This window comes from Eptatretus burgeri, chromosome 8 (assembly GCF_056783735.1).
Source record: "Eptatretus burgeri isolate ZD-2024b chromosome 8, Ebu_testis_v1, whole genome shotgun sequence".
NCBI lineage: Eukaryota > Metazoa > Chordata > Myxini > Myxiniformes > Myxinidae > Eptatretus > Eptatretus burgeri.
In genome coordinates, this window is record NC_140968.1 from 8,284,827 (window position 1) to 8,305,789 (window position 20,963).

The window sequence follows — 20,963 nt, forward strand, 5'->3', positions numbered from 1 at the left end:
CTCACCCCGAACTCCTTCTCTCCTCGCCGCTCCCTCCAGAGTCCGGTCCGTGCACAACTCCACATTTCCCCCTTTCTTTAACCACTTTCATACCGCATCTCAGTGGACAACAATGACACCAATTTACTCGAAGTTGAAATGTCGTAATTGCAACAGCACGGATTAACCATAAAAAAAACCAATGCCACCCGCAGGGTGACCCGTATCTTGCCAAAAGGTGACCACGTGTGACTTCTTTAAGGTCACACTGAGGTGAACAGAGCTGCTATCCACCAGGAGCGACTCCTTGAGGAATATCTGCCCACTAGAGTGTACGAGGTGCAGTGGGACGCAAGAAGCACGCGGGCCAGCATCAACTCCGCTTTATTGCGCGACCAGAAGCACACTCCTGCCACCCCTAGCGGGCGAGGCATGATATACGAAAACCCAATCACGTGACACAGCACACTCCTCCCCTCGTAAAATGACCCGTCACACGATGAACGGACAATCACAACATGACCATCTGAAACCCATCAACACTCATAATCCTCCAAATACCGCGGCCGCACCCTGACCCGCCTCGGACGGGCAGCGCCTCCAGACAGCCCAGGCTCAGACGCCTCCCGGCTCGGTCGAGGTGACACCCTCGCCGGACTCGCACTTTCCGCAACACCAGCCACCCCCGACCGCCCAGCCTGCTCGACGTCCCCGGGTAGGACGGCATCAGGCGAAGACCCCCTTGGCGTCGGCCCAACCAGCCCCGGCGATACAACGTCAGGTGCCGGCGATACTACCGGTGGGGGTCCCGCATCGTTCGGCCCGGGGAGGTGTGGGGGGGGTGACGCTGAACAGCGATCATGCATTTGGTCCACGTGCCGCTTCCACACATCCCCACCATCAGTCCGCACCATGCAATTCGCCGGCCCCAGCACCACAGAGACCACCGCCGGCACCCATTTGGAACCGTGGAAATAATCGCGCACCATTACCCGCTGCCCCACCTCGAAGCTGCGCAGCCGCGTCGGACGCGACATTGCCCCACTCCCCGACCCTCCAGGTCGCAGCAAATCCAGCCTGGACCGCAAAGCCCGTCCATAGAGACAAATGGCAGGCGAATCACCCGTGACAGGATGAACTGCGTTCCTGTAATGGAGCAAAAAGACATCGACCACCGTCTGCACAGGTGCAACACCCCCCCTGCGCAAAGCCCGCTTCAACATCTTGACAAACGACTCAGCTTGGCCATTCGTCTCAGGATGATACGGTGCGGACCTTAGATGTCGAATACCATTCTGGCGCATAAACTCATCAAATACACCCGCGATGAACTGCGGACCATTATCAGAGACCAGGATCTCCGGCAACCCTTTATTAGCAAAGATCATCCGCAGTTTCTCTACTGTAATGTTTGCTGATGTATGCTGCAGTACTACAACCTCCAGCCATTTAGAGAATGCATCGATCACAATCAAAAACATTTTGCCATTAACCGGTCCCGCAAAATCTACATGGACCCTCTGCCAAGCTCGGTCTGGCACAGGCCAGAGGCCCGAAGCTCGACGCGGGTTATCCGCATCTGTCTGGCACGTGGCGCAACGCTTAACCAACTGCTCAATGTCTTTGTCCAACCCCGGCCACCACAACATGCTACGAGCAAGACTCTTGGTCTTCACGATGCCAAGGTGACTGACATGCAGTTCTTCCAAACACCGCTGCCTGAACCTCGGTGGAATCACCGTCCTCCTTCCCCACATTACGCACCGTTGGACCAACGACAGCTCCGCTGCGCATGACATGACAGGTTGAAATGCCGGTGTCGAAGGCAGATCGCTCCAATTCCCCGTAGAAATCGACTGGACGACACGGGCAAGCACCGGATCACGAGCCGATTCCACCGCGACCTGCCTGGCCGTGACCGGCCCGCTTTGGACCTGGCCCAGCGCGAACACATTGACCCGGTCACCCAACTCAGACGCAGCTGGACCCTCCGCACACGGCAAGCGAGAGAGCCCGTCGCAGTAAGCATGCTTCTCGGTGCTTCGGAACTGAATATCATAATCGTAAGCACCCAGAAACAGACACCACCACTGTATTCGCGCGGCTGTTACCACCGGCACCCCGCGTTCGGGTCTCAGGATGAATTGAAGCGGTTTGTGATCCGTCTGCAAAGTGAAATGCCGCCCCAGCAGGTATTGATGAAACCTCCGCACACCCCAGACGAGGCTGAGAGCCTCACGCTCAATCTGGGCATATCCGCGCTCTGCTGTGGACAGGGTCCGGGATGCAAAACAAACAGGCCGCTCGGAACCATCGTCCATCCTGTGGGAGAGCACTGCCCCGATGCCATATGCAGAGCTGTCGCATGCCAATAGGAGCGGGCGCGCAGGCTCGTAGTGCACGAGGACCGTATCCTCTGTGAGCAGCCGCTTGACGAGGTCGAACGACGCCTGGTGTGCAGGCCCCCCAAGCCCAGCGCTCGTCCTTCTTGAGCAACCGCGTTAACGGCGCAAGTTGTGAGCTGAGCCCGCGCACGAACCTTTGGTAATACTGGGCCATACCAATGAACGAGCGCAGCTGCGTCTTGTCGCGAGGCGATGGCATGTGCTGAATCGCCTCCACCTTCCGAGGACCTTTCAACAGCCCTCCGGCGTGATGATGTGCCCGAGGTATTCCAAGCGCTGCTTGAAGAACGCGCACTTGTCCCTGTTCAAGCGCAGGCCGCACGCTTCTAGCTTTGTCAGCACTTGGGCAATGTTCGCAAGGTGCTCGTCTGCCGTTTTCCCCGCAATGAGCACATCGTCCAGGTAGGTCTGAGCGGGCAGGCCAATGCAAACCTGATCCATGGCTTTCTGCCACAAGGGTGGGGCCAAAGCAATCCCAAAACTAAGTCAGGTATACCGATAGAGTCCTTGACACGTGTTGATTGTCAAAAGCTCGCTACTCCCGGGATCCATCGGCAGGTGAAAATATGCATCACGCAGGTCTAGCTTCGTGAAGTATTGACTCCCCGCCAATCGCGCATATATTTCATTGATTGACGGCAATGGATATTGCTCCACGCTGAGCCCCGGGTTAACCATGGATTTGAAGTCCCCGCACAATCGGACGTCTCCATTCCGTTTCAGCACCGTGACAACCGGGGTGGCCCAATCCGAGCACGACACCCGTTCGATCACTCCACAGGCCTCCAGCCTATCCAGTTCACCCTTGACCTTGTCCCGCAGGGCATATGGCACTGGACGCGGTTTACAAAACCGAGGAACCACCCCCTCCTTCAAGAAGAGTTTTGCCTTCATGCCCTTGAGTTTCCCAAGGTCGCCGCTAAACAACCCTTGATGTCTTTGAAGAATCTCCTCCAACTGATCCTCCCACTGGCCCGGCACGGGTTGCACAAGGTGAACTGCGGCCCAGTCTAGCCTGATGCGGGCCATCCAATCTCGGCCGAGGAGAGACGGCCCCCTCCCCCGCACAACGTACACCCGAAGCGTGGCGACCTGGCCTTGGTACCGCACAGACACGTCTGCCATCCCGACTGGCGTTATCTTCTCGCGGGTGTACGTGAACAGCGTGAGGTTTGACCTGATAAGCTTCAGGCCGTTGAGTCTACGCGCGGTCTGTTCGCCTATGAGCGACACCGCTGCTCCCGTATCGACCTGGAACGTGATCGGCGTTTCGTTCACTTCGACTTCCACCGTCATCGGGCGCGCCGTCGCCGGGCCAATTGAAAACAGGCCCATCAACGGCCGCCGGTTCCGCCCCGAGTCGCCTCGCACATCGCCATACATGACCTTAACGGTGGCCGGCGCCCCACGGCACACACGCGCCAAATGACCCACCTTGTGACAATTCAAACACACGTTGCCTTTACACGGGCATGCACGGCGCAGGTGTCGACCTCCACATCCCAAGCATGTCCGTGGGGTCACCCCGCCGCACGCGCAGCCGCGTGGCGATGTCCGACCCGCATCGAAGGTCGTGCGCGCGTCCCGGGGTGCTCGCGACCCCGCGTGGCCGGTGATGGCTCGAACATCCCCGCGAGTCTGCTCGACCGCCGTAGCCGTGCTGACCGCCGAGTCGAATGTAATGGCTTCATCCTTCAGCCGTAAAACCGCTGAAACCATCTTCGCATCTCGTAAACCAGCAATAAAACGATCTCTGAGCCGAGCTGGACGCTCCCCCGCCGTGAACTTGCAGGCCACGGAAGAATGCTTAATCCGCGCCACAAAATCAGCGACGCGTTCCTCTGCACCCTTCGAGAGGCGATCGAACTGGAATCGAGCGAGCTGTAATGACTTCTCCGGCACCATGTGTGCTTTCATTTTCTCCACAATGTCCCGAAACGACAGCTCATCATCCCGGGGCCTGTTCGGTGCCACCAAATCACCCAGTAGCCGATAATGCTCAGGCGAAAGCGAAGCGAGCAAGATCGACTTCTGTTTGCTCTCGCTGACCACATTGTTCGCGTGGAAATAGCATTCCAATTGCTCCGAAAACAATTTGAAGTCGTCTCCGTCGAAAACGGGCACAAGTCTGTATTCAACCATCCTCGTCAGCCAACTAGAGTGTAAGAGGTGCAGTGGGACGCAAGAATCACGCGGGCCAGCATCAACTCCGCTTTATTGCGCGACCAGAAGTACACTCCTGCCACCCCTAGCTGGCGAGGCATGATATACGAAAACCCAATCACGTGACACAGCACACCCACGAGAGATTCCGATGAGAATCGTTCTACAGAGTAACCATGAAAAATATGCTTTTGCCTCATAACGTCACCAAATGACGTCATAATGTCTCAAGCTTGACATATCTAGAAAGCACTCATCGAGGTGTTCAATTTGAGGTACTACACGATATGGTTCCAAAAACTTGAAAATTTGACCCTGGGGTCAAATATGTTTGACCTGAGGCGCTAACCATGAAGGTCAAGGCCAATCGCCACCAAAAATTAATCAGCTGAGCGCCAGACCATGAACTATATTCCCATGAAGTTTGAAGACGATCCGATCAAAATTACTCAAAAAATAAGGGTTTCGTCGACTCCCCTGATTTGCACCAAAGTGACCTTGACCTTTGACCTTGACCTTCAAAATTTTGTACACTGAAAGGGACCTCTATAGGCCTCTGATATGCGAAGTTACAAAAATTTCCGATGATAACTGTGCTCTGCAGAATTTTTTTATTCGTGATTACAGACAAAAAAAAACAAAACATACAAGCTGACTTACATATCTTGCAAAACTAAGTTTTGGCAAGATAATAAAAAACATACAAGCTAACTAACATATCTTGCAAAAACTTCGTTTTGGCAAGATAATAAAAAAAAACATTCAAGCTGACTAACATATCTTGCAAAAACTTCGTTTTGGCAAGATAAGTAATAATAAACATGGTAATAGTTTAAATTAGTTTCCTTTTCGAATTCTCAAAGGACTTTACATTACTTCATCACATCATCTTGAGTCCAGACTGGAGGTTTGTGAATTCTGACATTCCGATTTGATGCATTCCAGGTCCGTCCAACGGACAGTTTGTAAATGTGAGATCTTCTGCTCCATAACTTGGAGGGGCGCTGAAAATTTTTATTGTCCTTTTGGGAGGATGCCAGTTGATGATAAATGGGGTTTCTTGGACGCCCATGCAAATGAATGCGGGAAAAGGGAAAAACTTTCTGACCGAAGCCCCAAAAGCTCAAAATAGGAGACTCATTTTCTCACCACGTATCCCCTTCCCTCCCACACAAGCAAAAGCTCAAAATAGGAGACTCATTTTCTCACCACGTATCCCCTTCCCTCCCACACAAGCAAAAGCTCACAATAGGACACTCATTTTCTCCCCACCCAACCCCTTCCCTCCCATACAAGAAAATTAAAAATTGAGACTATGATATGTTGAGACTTACTGATTTAAGCACTTCTTCACTTTCATATTTTCATTACACTCAAAGAGAGAACTAACGAATATTTGTCCATGTTCTACTTTTGGGAACAACTTAATTTTCTTACAACATTCATTTCCATCGAGTATATTCACAAAGAATAACTTGGAACTTGCTTCTTGGTTTAAGTGTCTTTGTTGAGCAGAACCAAAATGATAAACTTCTCTCAATGTTCTTTTTTGACCACCTCCTGAGCCACATATAATTTTGAGATTGTATTAAATTGTTTTTCCATTGTTCAATTAATAACCATCAAAGTTTTCAGTCCATTCAAGGATATTTTTTTTCTTGACATCCTTCAACTTATTTGTAATTAAATTTATCCGCTTATTTGTTTTGTCTACTTTACCCTGGTTATTTCTTCAATAAGACATATTTAATATTTCTCACATTCTTTATGTTTCCCATTTAAATACCAAGGCTGATTACATCTCCACTCTATGGTTTGGTTATTGCTTGGTTCTATCATGTATCCATCAGTAAAAAATGACGTCGGTTGCCCGTTAAAATCCCCAACCCAATATCTCAACACATATACAGAAACCATAAGAGAGACTATTGATTCCATTCTCTAAAATATATCTTTTATTATCAAAAGCTCCTAATGCTTTCTTGTTTATGTCTTCTGTATATAATTGATGTTTATAACTTCTTATTGTATTCATTTTTCTATACTCTTCCTTCTTTAAGGTTAAACATTTGTAATAATGTTTAAAGTTAACTGTTACTTTGATTATATTTTTCTTGTTCTTGTTACTCAACAAACATTCAATAAAAACTCTTTTAACTTTCCTTCATCGACGTCGTTTAAGAAACATAAAATTATTTTATATTTAAATTCACATTTTTATTGTTAAATAAGAATTCCCAAAATATCTCTTCCCATCAGTAAAAAAAAAAAAAAATTTAAAACCGCATGCCAGAAACAACAACCACACAGGCCGTTCCTTCGCTCTCGCATGCCCATACGTGGGTGGCCATATGTGTGTAGCTGCACATGCAAAAAAAAAAACTTTCAAAGTGCGTGCCGGAAACAACAACCACACAGGCCGTTCCTTCGCTCTCGCATGCCCATACGTCGGTACCCATACGTGCATGCCCGTACGTGTGTGGCTGTACATGCAAAAAACAAAAAACAACTTTCAAACCGCGTGCTAGAAACAACAACCACACAGGCCGTTCCTTCGCTCTCGCATGCCCATACGTGGGTGGCCATATGTGTGTAGCTGCACATGCAAAAAAAAAACTTTCAAAGTGCGTGCCGGAAACAACAACCACACAGGCCGTTCCTTCGCTCTCGCATGCCCATACGTCGGTACCCATACGTGCATGCCCGTACGTGTGTGGCTGTACATGCAAAAAACAAAAAACAACTTTCAAACCGCGTGCTAGAAACAACAACCACACAGGCCGTTCCTTCGCTCTCGCATGCCCATACGTGCATGCCCGTACATGCAAAAAACAAAAAACAACTTTCAAACTGCGTGCCAGAAACAACAAACACACAGTCCGTTCCTTCGCTCTCGTAAACGACGACTGGATTGGGGCATTGTGTTTATCGATAAATGCATATAATAAATCGAGAAATTATAGGAATACAGTAAGTCATGACTATCCGGAAGTAGTGCTTGCCCGCACGGAATGTTCACATGCATTCCATTAATTATCACTTGCATTGAAGTAACAACTGCTGTGATACACACACAGAGTTAATTAAAATCCAAATTAAAATCAAGTTTACCTCCCTGTCTTTGCTTGCCATGACATTCGCTGCCATTGAGCATTGCCACTCCGACGCCACGGTAGCTCAGGTGCCCTTTCCCCATTGGCCACGCCTACGCAGCAACGTGTCTTGTCATTGGTTTGGTAAATAAATGGCCACAGCTACCTGTCCTGTCATTGGTAACTAAGGCGCCCTTTCCCCATCGGCCACACCTACGCAGCAACGTGTCGTGTCATTGGTTCGGTAAATAAATGGCCGCAGCAATGTGTCGTGTCATTGGTTTGGTCAATAAATGGCCATAACTTGGGAACCACTTATCCGATTAATATCAAACCTTGAAAAGGCACATCCTCAGGTCCCCAGCAATATACCTGGCAAGTTTCAAATAGATCGTACCAGTGGTTGTCGAGAAACAGCGGTCACACACACACACACACACACACACACACACACACACACACACACACACACACACACACACACACACACACATTGCTGGAATTATAGATAGATTATTTATTATTTTTCTTTTTCCGCCGGCAATTTTCGGGTTCTTTTGCTTTAAAAATCATTTTCTCAGGAACGGTAATTCCGAGCGAAACGAAATTTTCACCACAGTATGTATCTTTTTTGATAGCAAACTAATTGATAATTGTGACATCAATTGTGACGTCAAAGCACCATGTCCTGTCATTGGTTTGGTAAATAAATGGCCATAATGTTGAGAACCACTTGTTCGATTAATATCAAACCTTGAAAAGGCACATCCTCAGGTCCCCAGCAATATACCTGGAAAGTTTCAAAGAGATCGGAGCAGTGGTCGTCGAGAAACAGCGGTCACAGACAGACACACATAAATTGCTGGAATTATAGATAGACGAGTGCATGCCCGTACATGCGTGGCCGTACGTGCGTGGCTGTACGTGCAAAAAAAAATTTTTTAACCGCGGACCAGAAACACAACCACACAGGCCATTCCTTCGCTCTCGCGTGCCCTACGTGCGTGCCCGTATGTGCGTTGCCATATGTGCGTGGCCATACATGCAAAAAAAACCCCAAAAACTTTCAAACAACCACACAGGCCGTTCCTTCACTCTCGTAAACGATGACTGGATTGGGGCATTGTGTTTGTCTATAAATCCGCATAAGAAATCGAGAAATTATTACAATACAGTAAGTCATCGGTATCCGGAAGTGGTGCGTGCCCATACGGAATGTTCACATGCATTCCACGAATTATCACTTGCATTGAAGTAACAACTGCTGTGATACTTACACACAGAGTTAATTAAAATCCAAATTAAAATCAAGTTTACCGCCCTGTCTTTGCTCGCCATGACGTTCGCTGCCATTGACCATTGCCACTCCTATGCCACAGTAACTAAGGCGCCCTTTCCCCATCGGCCATGCCTACGCAGGAACGTGTCCTGTCATTGGTAACTAAGGCACCCTTTCCCCATCGGCCACGCCTCTGCAGCAACGTGTCCTGTCATTAGTTTGGTAAAGAAATAGCCGCAGCAACGTGTCCTGTCATTGGTTTGGTAAATAAATGGCCATAACTTGGGAACCACTTGTCCGATTAATATCAAACCTTGAAAAGGCTTATCCACAGGGCCCCAGCAAGAAACCTGGCAAGTTTGAATTAGACCGGACGAGTGGTTGTCGAGAAACAGCGGTCACAGACAGACACACAGAGATTGCTGGAATTACAGATAGAAAATATCAAACAAAGAAGAATTGTGACGTCAATTGTGATGTCATAGCACCGTGTCCTGTCATTGGTTTGGTAAATAAATGGCCATAACTTGGGAAGCACTTGTCAAATTAATATCAAACCTTGAAAAGGCACATCCACAGGGCCCCAGCAATATACCTGGCAAGTTTCAATTAGATCGGGCCAGTGGTTGTCGAGAAACAGCGGTCACAGACAGACACACAGAGATTGCTGGAATTATAGACAGAAAATATCAAACGAAAAAGAATTGACGTCATAGCACCGTGTCTTGTCATTGGTTTGGTAAATAAATGGCCATAACTTGGGAACCACTTGTCTCATTCATATCAAACCTTGAAAAGGCACATCCACAGTCCACCCCGCTCGCCCCCCCCTGTCTACGATATGACCCCCCCACCCTATTTCAGCATGGTGCTCAATATCTGCCAGCAACCCCCTTCTGAGAAAACACCTAAAATCACGAATCACTGCTCAACTACCCTCTTTAATTTCTCTTTTTTCCCCTGTTTTGGAAGAAACTCCCACACTCTCTTCAATCCCACTCTTCCCTCCAGGACTTCAAAACAGCTGTTCAACACCACCTATTATCTCCCCCCATCCAAAACCACAATTTTCTCCCCATGTTTATCCACCCCATACCCACCTCCTTCAAATTACCTGCTTCCCTTTCCGAAAGTTCCCTGTTGTGTAAGGTCCTGAAAGACCCTTTGGTGTCCATCTTGTTTACCCCGTGTACCCCGTCCCATCCCTCTCTTTCCATAGATCTAATGTCTCTGTTCCCCACCGTTTTGTCCTTCCCTCTGCCGCCCATCTTGTCTCCTACCCCCCTTGTTGTGCGTTCTGTGTGTTAGCTCTCATACGAGCCTCTACAATGTGGATACAAAAAAAAGAAAAGAGCTCACCACCCCAACCATTAAGCCAACACCAGAAAAAAATGAGCCAAAAATGATCCTAAAAAGTTCAAGTCGCAATCACACATTCGTCCAGCAGCAAATAGGGGCCCTGAAACCTAAATGATGTTAACCCATGGGACTTCAAATCCTCCTACACTCCTCGTGATCTTGGATACCTGAAGCAGAGGGTCCCTGATCCTTAAATCACTCAACAGATGTTCTAAGATTCCAGATCTTGCAGCGCAAAGTTGACAACACTGATCAACACCTTCGGACTCAAAGGCACAGGGCATTGAGCATCAACCTAATGCAGCACCTCGCTTATGAGCAAACTAAGAATCAGTGGGCACCTTTCAGTTGCTTGTGCTGCGATTCAAAATCAGTGACGCAGCTCCACAAGCCCCTAGAATGCCCGGATCAAAACATTCAAACCTGGCACGGATTTCCCACAATTCAGCTTTCGCAGAACAGATTACCACAACCTGGTTTTCATCCAGATGTTGCAGCATGAAGCTTCCAATAAATGACTCAACTCAATTTCCTCGGGGTGGCGTCATCCAGTAGGGTCAGAGGCAAGGCACATGACTTTATTGAATGCAGGACACAGCGAAAGGGTCAGGAAAGGGAATCTGTAGCGGTCCCCTTACCTGCTCCTTCAGGTGGCCACCTGCGTCCGCATCACGTCAGCCGACGTCACTTTGACCTCCATTACCCCCCCCCCCCCGCCCCCATCGCCCCTGGGATGTTGCGAGCCCTGCTCACTTTGTCACTTTATTTGTTGGAATCATTGGAACCTCCAGCGGAATTGAACAACACTCCAGTTCCCGTGAGAGTTGAATAATTTCTTTACGTGTACATGAAATCAAACAAATACACAGATCAACACAAAGATGAGATGCTGTGAACTTCCTTCTCTCCATTCTGTTTTCCAAGCCAATCTTCTTCAGAGCAAAATTATTTGCAGAAAAAGAGGGAAGGAGGGCGCATGGGTTACACAAAGAGCAGTACTTGTCATTGAAGCTTACTGACATCTTAATGGCCTGAAAAGTTGTTTTCCAAGCTGAGAACATTCTTGCCTCAAGGTAAAAGGTGGGATGTTCTGAAAATACACAGCTGTGTGCAGTATTTTATGACCAAACACAGTATTCTATAGGAATAGGGATGAGGAACTGACAAAGAAACATTGTGAGAGATGGGGACATTGTACAATGCTTGACAGGATCGGGATATATATTGGAAAGCAACCCCAACGACCTTGAGCTTTGCTGCAGCGAGCTTATCAGCCGAGCATTCCAACCTGCCTGGTTCCTGGGCGAGTGGGTTTTAAAACACACTTCCATGATTGTTCTTGGTGAACAACACCACACATGATGACAAATCAAATTCAGTTAGTTACAATGCTTTGCAATAGATGAGAACTTTACAAGCATTTAAAAGTACATAAGAGGAAATGAGTATCATCAGTTCATCACCTCAAATGACAGAAAATTGTTGGTGCAGCACATTATACATTTCACAAGACGGAATTAATTATTTTTCTTCCACAACCCCACTTCAAGTGTGAAATATGTTTCTTTTGTTGGATTGCATGCTTGGATTGACCACGCTTACGGCGTGATAAGTTTATACAACATCACTGAATATTTTGCCGAGACCTGGTGTTGGCGTAGTGGTTAGGGAAGTGGCTTGGGATCCAAAAGGATCCAAAAGGTCCTGAGTTCAAGCCCTGTTGGCCACTTGAATTAATACACACCGGGATGTTGACTCTGCCTGTCATCCTTCTGAGGTCGGCAAAGTGAGTACCAGTATACTGGGCCCGGTGTATGCCCCGGTTAGAATAGGTGTACCATATCCCTGTATCGTAAGACGCGACCCGGGTTGCGTCAGGAAGGGCGTCCGGCGTAAAACCTGTGCCAAATCATTATGCGGATCATAACGGATGATCCGCTGTGGCGACCCCTAACGGGAGCAGCCGAAAGAAGAAGAAGAAGATTGAATATTTTGCCTGTTATGACTGTACTCTTCACATTGATACAAAAATACCATACAAATTTATCACAGCATTAAAACATTGCTTGTTCTGCGTTATAACATAGTTATAGTGATAGCATTATAACATTCAGTGAAACCAAGCAGTGTCATGACTCACGTATATTGTACATCATTTATTGGAGAACAATTTTACTAATCCTGTTCTTGGTTGATTCACTGCAATATTTTTACTGTTCAACTACAGAATAATTGCAGCGATTAATTTGATTGGAATGTACATTTGTCCATAAACCATCATGTCTTTATTGGTGAATACAGGAATTTATGACTGGAGATAGTTTATCGAAATTGTTCAATGACTAGTGGATTGCATCAGTAATATATTTACTCTTCAACTATAGTTAATGGGAACAGCAACTATTATTGAACACGTGAAAGTATTTCCCTGAAGTTTGCAACCTAAATTATCAATGACTGCATCCTGACAGAGTTTTCATTTTATCTTTGGGGGTTTTCATCAATCTCAACCTGCAATGCTCAACAAACTGTTGAAGCAAGACAAGTTGTTCCATTTCACCTTCCACATTTTTTTTTTTTTTACTGCAGAACGTTAAAGCTCAATCTCACTTGGCTGCACTTCGATTAGTTGAGGCAAAACCTAAAAAGGCCTGGAAAAGGATTTTAAAATATTTTCTTCTTTCAAGGTTTTTTTTTTCAATTTTTTTTTCACATGCCTTCTTTTTTTTTTTCCTTTTTTCATTTTTTCACAATTCAAAAATTTCAAAAAAATCTCTTATTCTTAAAATCTTTCAAATATTTTCTTCCACCATAGTTTGTGAGAGCACGGGATCCTGTATTTTTGCTTTCTTCCAAACATCAGCAATGTCGTGGAATTCATCACCGCAGTTGACATAAAATCATACCTTTTATCCAAAAGCCTCATCTCAAATCATCAATTTGGATTCAGACCAAGTCACTCCAACTTGGACATGCTGCTTTTACTCTTTCAACAATAGTTGGAGGCCTTCAATATCAGACATATAAAAGCCGTCTCTCTGGGCACATGTTGAGCTTTCAATATGGTCTGGCATCGCACATGCTCTCCAAACGGTTTGCCAACTTCCCTCATGTAATTTCCTCATGGTTTGCCAACTTCTTCCACTCTTGCAGCCAACATGGGGCTTTCAATGGAACTCTTTCTTCTCCTCTCCCTGTCAAAGCTGAACTTCCCCCAATGCAGTGTTCTCAACCCCATCTTATTCCTAATCTTCATCAATGATATCGCCAACTCGATGGAAAATCCTCATTTTCTCTTTGCTTGATGTCTCCACTCTCTGCCGTGACATCCCTCATCCTTCTGACAGACAGAAGGCACTTCCCTCCCTTTTGATCTTGCCAAAAATTACAAACTGGTTTGATGTCTTTCTCTCTTCCCCTTTCTATCCCCAATGAACGTACCACAAACCCATATACTTTCTCATCAACTCTCTTGAAGAGGTTCAATCACTCAAACTCTTGGGTCTCAGCCCGAGCCATGATCTCTCTTGGGAAAGACACATTTCAACGTTGGCCTCCAAAACTAGACAAGCTCCGATCCACCTGCAAGGCTTTCATCCACAGCTTAATGGAGTACTGTTCTTCCATCTGGGCTGGTTCCCATCTTGCTCTCCTTGAAGCCGTGGAAACAAAGGCTTTCAAGATCATTGGATTTCTCACGATGAAGCGGAGTCGATGGGACAATCATTTAACCATCACCAACAGGTCGGTGGTTTCCATCTTCTTCCGACTCATTTCTGGTCCTGCACCCTCCACCCTCTCCATGCTTCTTCTCTCCAAGGTTTGTGCAGGATGCACGCAGTCAACCAGCAACCACTTCAGAGTGAAACTGCTAAAATACAGAACCACTGCTTACCTCCACTCATGTATTCCTTTTTTCCCCACCTGTGGAACCACATTTAACACTGTCTTCAATCTGATTCTTCCCTCCAGGTATCAAAAATACCTGTTCACCACCATCTCAAGTCATGATCATCAGATCATCCAAAACCATGATCTATTCTCCACCAAGAAAACAATCCCCCACAACTTCCAAAATTTTGCTGACTTGTCTAACTTGTCCACCCCTTACTGTTACCCTCATCGTTACCTCCTTGGGAAAAGCTCAATGTGGTGATTGTGAAGAGCAGAAGAAACGTGGGATGCCATACAGACCAGGGCTTTTGAATTTTGGCATCTTGGTGAGGGTTTCATAAGTTTCTGTTTGGCAATTATCACTTGAGGAATATCCTCTCGATGTTGCTTCTTCTTTTCCAAGTTTTGGATCTGTTCCACCTTCTTGTTGTGTTCTTTTCAGTTTTCATGAATCCCTTTCCAAAGTAGTTCATCTTTTTCTGGGGTGGAGGGATTGCAACAGTCTGCTTCCATTTCCTTAGTTTTTAATTGACACTTCAGAGTAAATTTTCAAACTGCTGTAGTCCTGGGGCTGATTTCAAAATTTTGAGTTTTGCTGCACCCCCCCCCCCCTGCCAACATAGGTTTGATGGTTTTTTTTCATGTTATATCATCTATAGACATCTGATTTCAAAACATTACCCCTTTCAAAAAGTGTCCAAATGACCCATTGCAAGCCATTTCATTTTATGATACGTTTTGGCAAAACCTGACATTTTTTGCAGTATTGAGTATTGTAGCATTCGTATCGAACAATATTGTTGGCTTCAGGAAGCATTTTGTATTGTGCTGAGGCATTGTAACTTTACTAAACCTGCATGGACGTTTATCGAAACCCTGAAAAACACGTTTATTACTGATTAATACACATCTTTACCCTATTTTACACAGGGGGGGGGGCATATTTGTTTTCTGCCTATACCATCGCGACGGTTAGAGGTATGACTTTGAAACTTCGTGACGTTTATCCTATGTCATTTCTAAAAACGTGTACCAAATTTGGGAGCAATTTGTCTAAGGGGGGGGGGGGGTTCTTACTCTAAAACTTACCTACTAAAAACACGGAATTTCGCCAAAATTAATTATTCTTGACGTCAGAATTAGCTCATTGTTGAGGCAAAAATTAAAATGAGTTCATTTTTATAAAATAAGCATATGGCAGTCGCAACTGGCCAAGTTTCAGGTTTCTGGCATGTTCCCATGTCATTTCAGACCCCGTGTAAAATAAGGTTAAAAGACCTATAGACTAAGCAAAATCTTACTTACCTGATAAGAAAAACTGGATTCATATGAATTGTTCAATGTCCTATTCGTCATCTGTCTCATCGTCGGATTCCAGTGGATCAACGATAGTTTCTTTGGAATTCCCGCACTGGTCAGGCTTGCATCTGCATGCTCTGGTGCAACTTAGTTGATTCTGTCTACAGGAGCACCTCTGGTCAGCACAACGCAGACACCGGCAGCTAACACATTCCATGACAGACGTCGGGGCAGGAGAAACATCTAACCATTTGATGGTGATCTCGTTCCCGGCTACATCCCAGCCATGACCATGTGGAGGGGGAAAAGGTGGGCAGTTCTCGAGACATCTCCTCCAAATGGCAGCCTGGTAATTGGCACGACGTAGGTGGAACTCGGTTGCATTTTGACAGGGCGGAAGTCTGCATGGGTCTGTGGTATGCGCGCCAAACATCTCATGCCTCAGTTCGTTGACTCTCCTGTGCTGCTTCTTCCCATACAGGGCACAGATGGCCTCTTCTCCTCTGGCGAGTTCTGCTACTGACAGACTGAAGGACTGCCCATTGCTGTTCATAGTGGCTCTAAATTCATTTTCGATCTTTAGAAGTTTGAGTCCTGACAGCTTTCCATGCCCAGTGAAGGCACTGGTCGAGTCACAGCCACTGAAGGCATGCTAACCTGGGAGAGCAGAGCAGATATCGCGTCCCAGGGTATGTGCCATAGCTGTAAGATCAAGGTAGCGGGTCCGCTGTTGTGTGCCGGTGCGAAAGATGAGCTGCGAGCTAATACGATGGCAGACTGAAAGGGCAATGACTGCAACATCACTGTCTGGGGACTTGATGATCACAGCAGGAGCACCGTGATCAGCTGCATGGGCTGCGTGAAGCAAAAGCCTGGTGTCTGCCTCTTCGTGTGTGCATCTCAGTTCAGCCACTTCTGCCTTCAGGACTTCTGTTAGTTGGTCATTGGCCTTCAACCTGAAGCACCTCTCTCCAACTGTCACGAACAGTGCTTGTTGGCCCAGCTGCGCAGCATACTCTGGCTTGGACCACTCATTCAGGAGGAAGTCTGTCAGGGCACATTTGAAGGATCCACTCATCAGAGACTTGTTCAGCTGCTGGTTAATCTTCTGTGTTCCTGTGCGGATCTTGGTTTCGAGGCTCTCCATACCAGCATCGCTTCTCAGGTTGCGCTCCGCGATCTTAATGGAGAGATCAGGGTATGTGTCAACTACCCAGTCTTTGCGCGCACCAGCTGGACAACCAGATGTGATGGTGTTGAAGAGTGAAGAGGCCAGTTGCGAGTATGTCATGTTTGGTGCCGTTTTTGCTGAATGGATGATGGCCATTGCGTCAAGCACCCAGGTAGCATCCGGGGGGATACTTGCCAGCGGTTGCACATTGTCTTCTAGTGCTCTGAGCAATTTAGCCTTGACTGTCTTCACTGGACTTCCATCTGGCGTGGCAATTGAGAGTGGGAGCGGTCCAAGTGGGTAACTCAGAAGCTTCTCCATAGATAGTTCACGGCTTTGACCAATCACAAGGAGACGGCCAAACATGTCTCTTGTTGACTTCAGGACACTGGCGTGTGATGTGCCATGCCCCAGTCTCTTCTTCTTCATGGATGCGAACGTCTTCAGCTGCAGTTGTGATAAAGTAGCGTAGAAGTCTTTGGTTCCATCTTTCCCTAATCTGTCTGCTGCAAATGTCCTCAGTGATCCTACGCCTCTTTGACGAGCATCCAAAAGGTCTCGCTTTACATCTTCGGTTGCCACGTGTCCAGAAGCCAAATGGCACAGCTGCTCGTCAGATTGGAAAGGGTTTATCCAGTTCTCAATACATGCCGTGATACTCTGCACCGCGGCCTCATCATCTTTCACTCGCTTCTTCCCGGCGTCTTTGTATGCCAGATCATCTGTGGAGGTTGAACCTGACAGCTCCTCACAGTGTCGAGTGTACTCAGCACGGTCGGCGCGGAGGATCATCCACTTGAAAACTGCCGCAGGATTCAAGCTCATGCCAATGATGCCACCCTGGTCTTGGTATCTCTGTTGATGGTCACTTCAATGGCCTGGTCTTGTGGAATGCGACCAAACTTGTTGCCCTTCGAGCGCTGCACAGCAAAGTCACCAGCAATCAATTGTTCATGTGCAGCAGGGTGAGTGGCTGGAAGTCTGAGCATATCAACTAGATAAACTGAGAGGTACCTGGAATAGTTTGTTCTGTCATACGCAAAGAACCATGGCAGCAATTCAAGAAGGGATTCCATATGAAGCCTCCAGTTGGCCTCCCGTGTTGATCTCACCAATTGTAAAATCAGACCCACCATGTGTAGATAAGAAATCCAGAACTGGCCATTCGGACCAAGGAATTGGCAAAACTGTTCGTACCTCTCGACGGTAACCTTAAAAGGCTCTGACTCTAGTACAGCTTTGAGAGTAGTTGCGCTACTCGCAATGCGAAGGCCCCATCCGTAAGACCACCCGCTGGAGTGCAGCATCTGTAGAGGAAGAACAAATTTCAAGAGCCTTGGCATAGACTGCTTGATCCGTTACTATAATCATCGGTGGCTTCCCCCCCTGCTTCTGTATCTCTTCTGTTGTCTCAACCGATCTCATCAGTAGTGTATATACAACATCAAGTTTGGTTGGTGAGACGTCAATGACGGGCAAGTGGCCTATGCTGTGGGGTTCGGGTACATCAGCATCCTTGCGTGCTTCTGCGTTGAAACCAGACCATCCAGGCATCTCCTGCAAATCATCAGCTGTGGGCAGAGTCAAACCAGATGAAAGTCTCGCCAGCTGCCATACTTGGTCCTTGCTGTGGGCTTCTTTCCTCACCAATGGGTCCAGAGATGTGAGAAGTGCAGCTGCTTCATCCACACACGCAGGGCCCACGCGCTTCCTTGACCTGCAACGAAACCACCACCACTAACTACCATGCATTATCTTATACAAATTGTATGTGTATACACGCTTTTATATATTGCACAAGTGACACATTTGCAAAATTTTTAGATGGGAAGATGTGAAGACGTCCGCAGACTGATGTCCCTTTATAGCAAATGAATAATGCATTTGAAATAATGTTATTGCCAAATATGTTTATATGCTGCATTAGCGCATAGAACATTGAACGAGTCTTTTAATTTGCCATATTACTATACATGACCAGCCCAGTCTGCAGCCGAGGTCAGATGAGCTTCGGGTCAGATCGTAAACTAGCCACTAGCATGTAAGCTATGTTCCCGCCATCGCCAGCGACGTTCCCTCAAATACATATTTTCATATACAGGTACAGTAAACTCCGGTTAATCCGTATCGGTGGGGCCGGCAAATTTTCTACGGTTTAAGTGAAAATACGGATTAAGAGACCGTGTTGAGGAGAGGAGGAGGAGAGCGACCACACTTTTTAACATGTGGGGACTGCGCGCTTTCCCATCTAGATAGTAATTAATCTATGGCACTACATACCGGTATTCAAGCAGATGTCTGGGTTTCTCTTGCACAGACCGTCTCCACCCCTTGGGTGTAGATCGGGCCTCGGGCATCTTCGGCCGGCATCCTGAGACTGCGGCCTGAACAACAATCCCATTTGTACAGTGTGTGGTTCCTTTCCCGGTGGCTGTTTCTTCTCGGATGTCGTTGTTATCCCAGACAAAGGTTACTGGGACGTTGGGTGCTATGTTGCTTGGTACTACATTGACGTGTTGCTGCTGGAGGTGGTGTTCGGCAAGGGCCGTCTCCACTTCTTGGAGCTTACTTTTCGAAATGCAGTGTCCGAATCGGTTCAGTGTAGACACGAGTTGCATTGAGCCGGTTTTGTGATGTACGCTGACTGCGAGGGATACGTGCTTGGGAGTACGAATACGGCCTTTTCTTGTTATGTAGATGATGTCCTGGGTGACAGAGAGGATGCGGGTCTTCAAAGCTTTAGGAACGTTTGCTGGTACATCCAGGGTGACGGCTGCCTCATATGTGAGTGAAGTATCGCCAGTTGCAATCCAGGCAAGAAGGTTGAAGAGGCATGGTGGAACTGCAGCTTCAGCGGCTGCACTTGAGATATGTTCAGGAGATGGAGGCCATGTCATATCTTCCACCTGCATGATCGCCGTTTTCACCAGAAGTGCAGCATGCTATAGTTCATTTCCGTCTTGCCGTTCCATATCATCTGACAGTTGCATGTTGTCTTCAATCTTGTCATCGTCCAGCTTGCTGCTTGCAGCCATTCTAGCGTCTAAGATTAATCCGGGTGGAACATCACAGAAAACAACTTCACACCCGCGTCGGAACCGAGGGTGCCAAAAAGAAATTGTGTTGGAAAATTCCTTCCTCAGATGCTTCTTTAGTTTTTCACTTCGATAGTCTGGTTGTTGGGAACCGAAGTCTCCCAACACCTGGATGTACTGCTGCAGCAAGTCACTCATCTGCAACACCTCCATCCCATTAATGATTCTTGCATTTACCTCATCGGCAATCACATCAAAAGCTCGGTCATACCGATCTCTTTCCTGGTCTTCTGTTGAGGACTTCTGCAGAGACAGGAGGGTGCGCTTGTGCGTGTAACTGCTCCGGCATGATCGGTGGATCAAAATGTCCCCAGCTATTGGGTCAGCTGCTCCTCTCGCAGCCCCACGCAGTTCCATGAGTACCCGTTCATCCTTGCGAATCTCGGCAGCTTTAGTGATAGTTTCCATGGCAGAAATAAGGGTCAGGGGATGAAGCGCCTCATGCTTTTGGCGGTTGGTAACCAGTCACTTTGCCTCTTGACAGATTACGCATCTTATCCGCAAGCATGCGGGCGTTGTAGATCTTGTAGTTCGCTGGGGAGGTTCAGTATCAACAGAAATATCGCTGACAGTCTCCTCTCTGGTCCTCTCCAGTCGATTGATTGATTTCTCCAGGACATACGAAGCATAGCAGTTGTGGTGCTTCACCAGCTGTGTTACATCCTTTGGCAGAGGCTCCTCACCATCAATGTAATCTTTAAATAGATCGTATGTACCATCTTGCCGACGTGTAGCAGCTTGGCAGAATTTCTGCCATGATGTTTGTGTGAATTTCTCCAGTTTTCCAACGCTGGATGAAAATCCATGGCAAAGGCATTTGTCCCAGTTTATCGAAAGTCTTAGTCGCTTTCCTTCTGGTGCATGGCCAAACTTCATCACAGCTTCAGCTACAGGTTGGGCTTTGGCAGTCATCATTCAGTCATTTGCGAGTCGCGGAAAGAACTGTATAGACCCACAGTTGGAAGGAATGCTGAAAGAGAAAAGGAGCACAGTGAATAACTAGTCACTGAGAAATAACGAGAAAGAGCTGGGAGATGCCATATAAAAAGCATCATTGCAGTCGGACTAACGTCAGATTCCTGTTTGAGTATGATCTGTCAACAAGGCCTACTAGGCCTGTCTGTCAACAAGGCATTACTATATATTTTTTTTACCTTTAATAGATATATTTTTGGCTATTTTTTGTTCTATTGGTGAGTACTTTGGATATAAAATAATGGTCCAATT

General features: G+C 47.0%; 1 protein-coding gene across 1 annotated transcript; it reads right to left on the reverse strand.

Moving 5' to 3' along the window:
- Nucleotides 1-11,122: 11,122 nt before the first annotated feature.
- On the reverse strand, nucleotides 11,123-20,902 carry LOC147021039 (uncharacterized). The gene is made up of 2 exons (XM_085893615.1): nucleotides 18,922-20,902; nucleotides 11,123-18,358 (listed from the first exon to the last, which is right to left on the reverse strand). Exon 2 carries the CDS (start codon nucleotides 17,464-17,466, stop codon nucleotides 16,123-16,125), a length of 1,344 nt encoding a protein of 447 aa, XP_085749741.1. The 5' UTR covers nucleotides 17,467-18,358; nucleotides 18,922-20,902; the 3' UTR covers nucleotides 11,123-16,122.
- Between the last annotated feature and the right edge of the window lie 61 nt (nucleotides 20,903-20,963).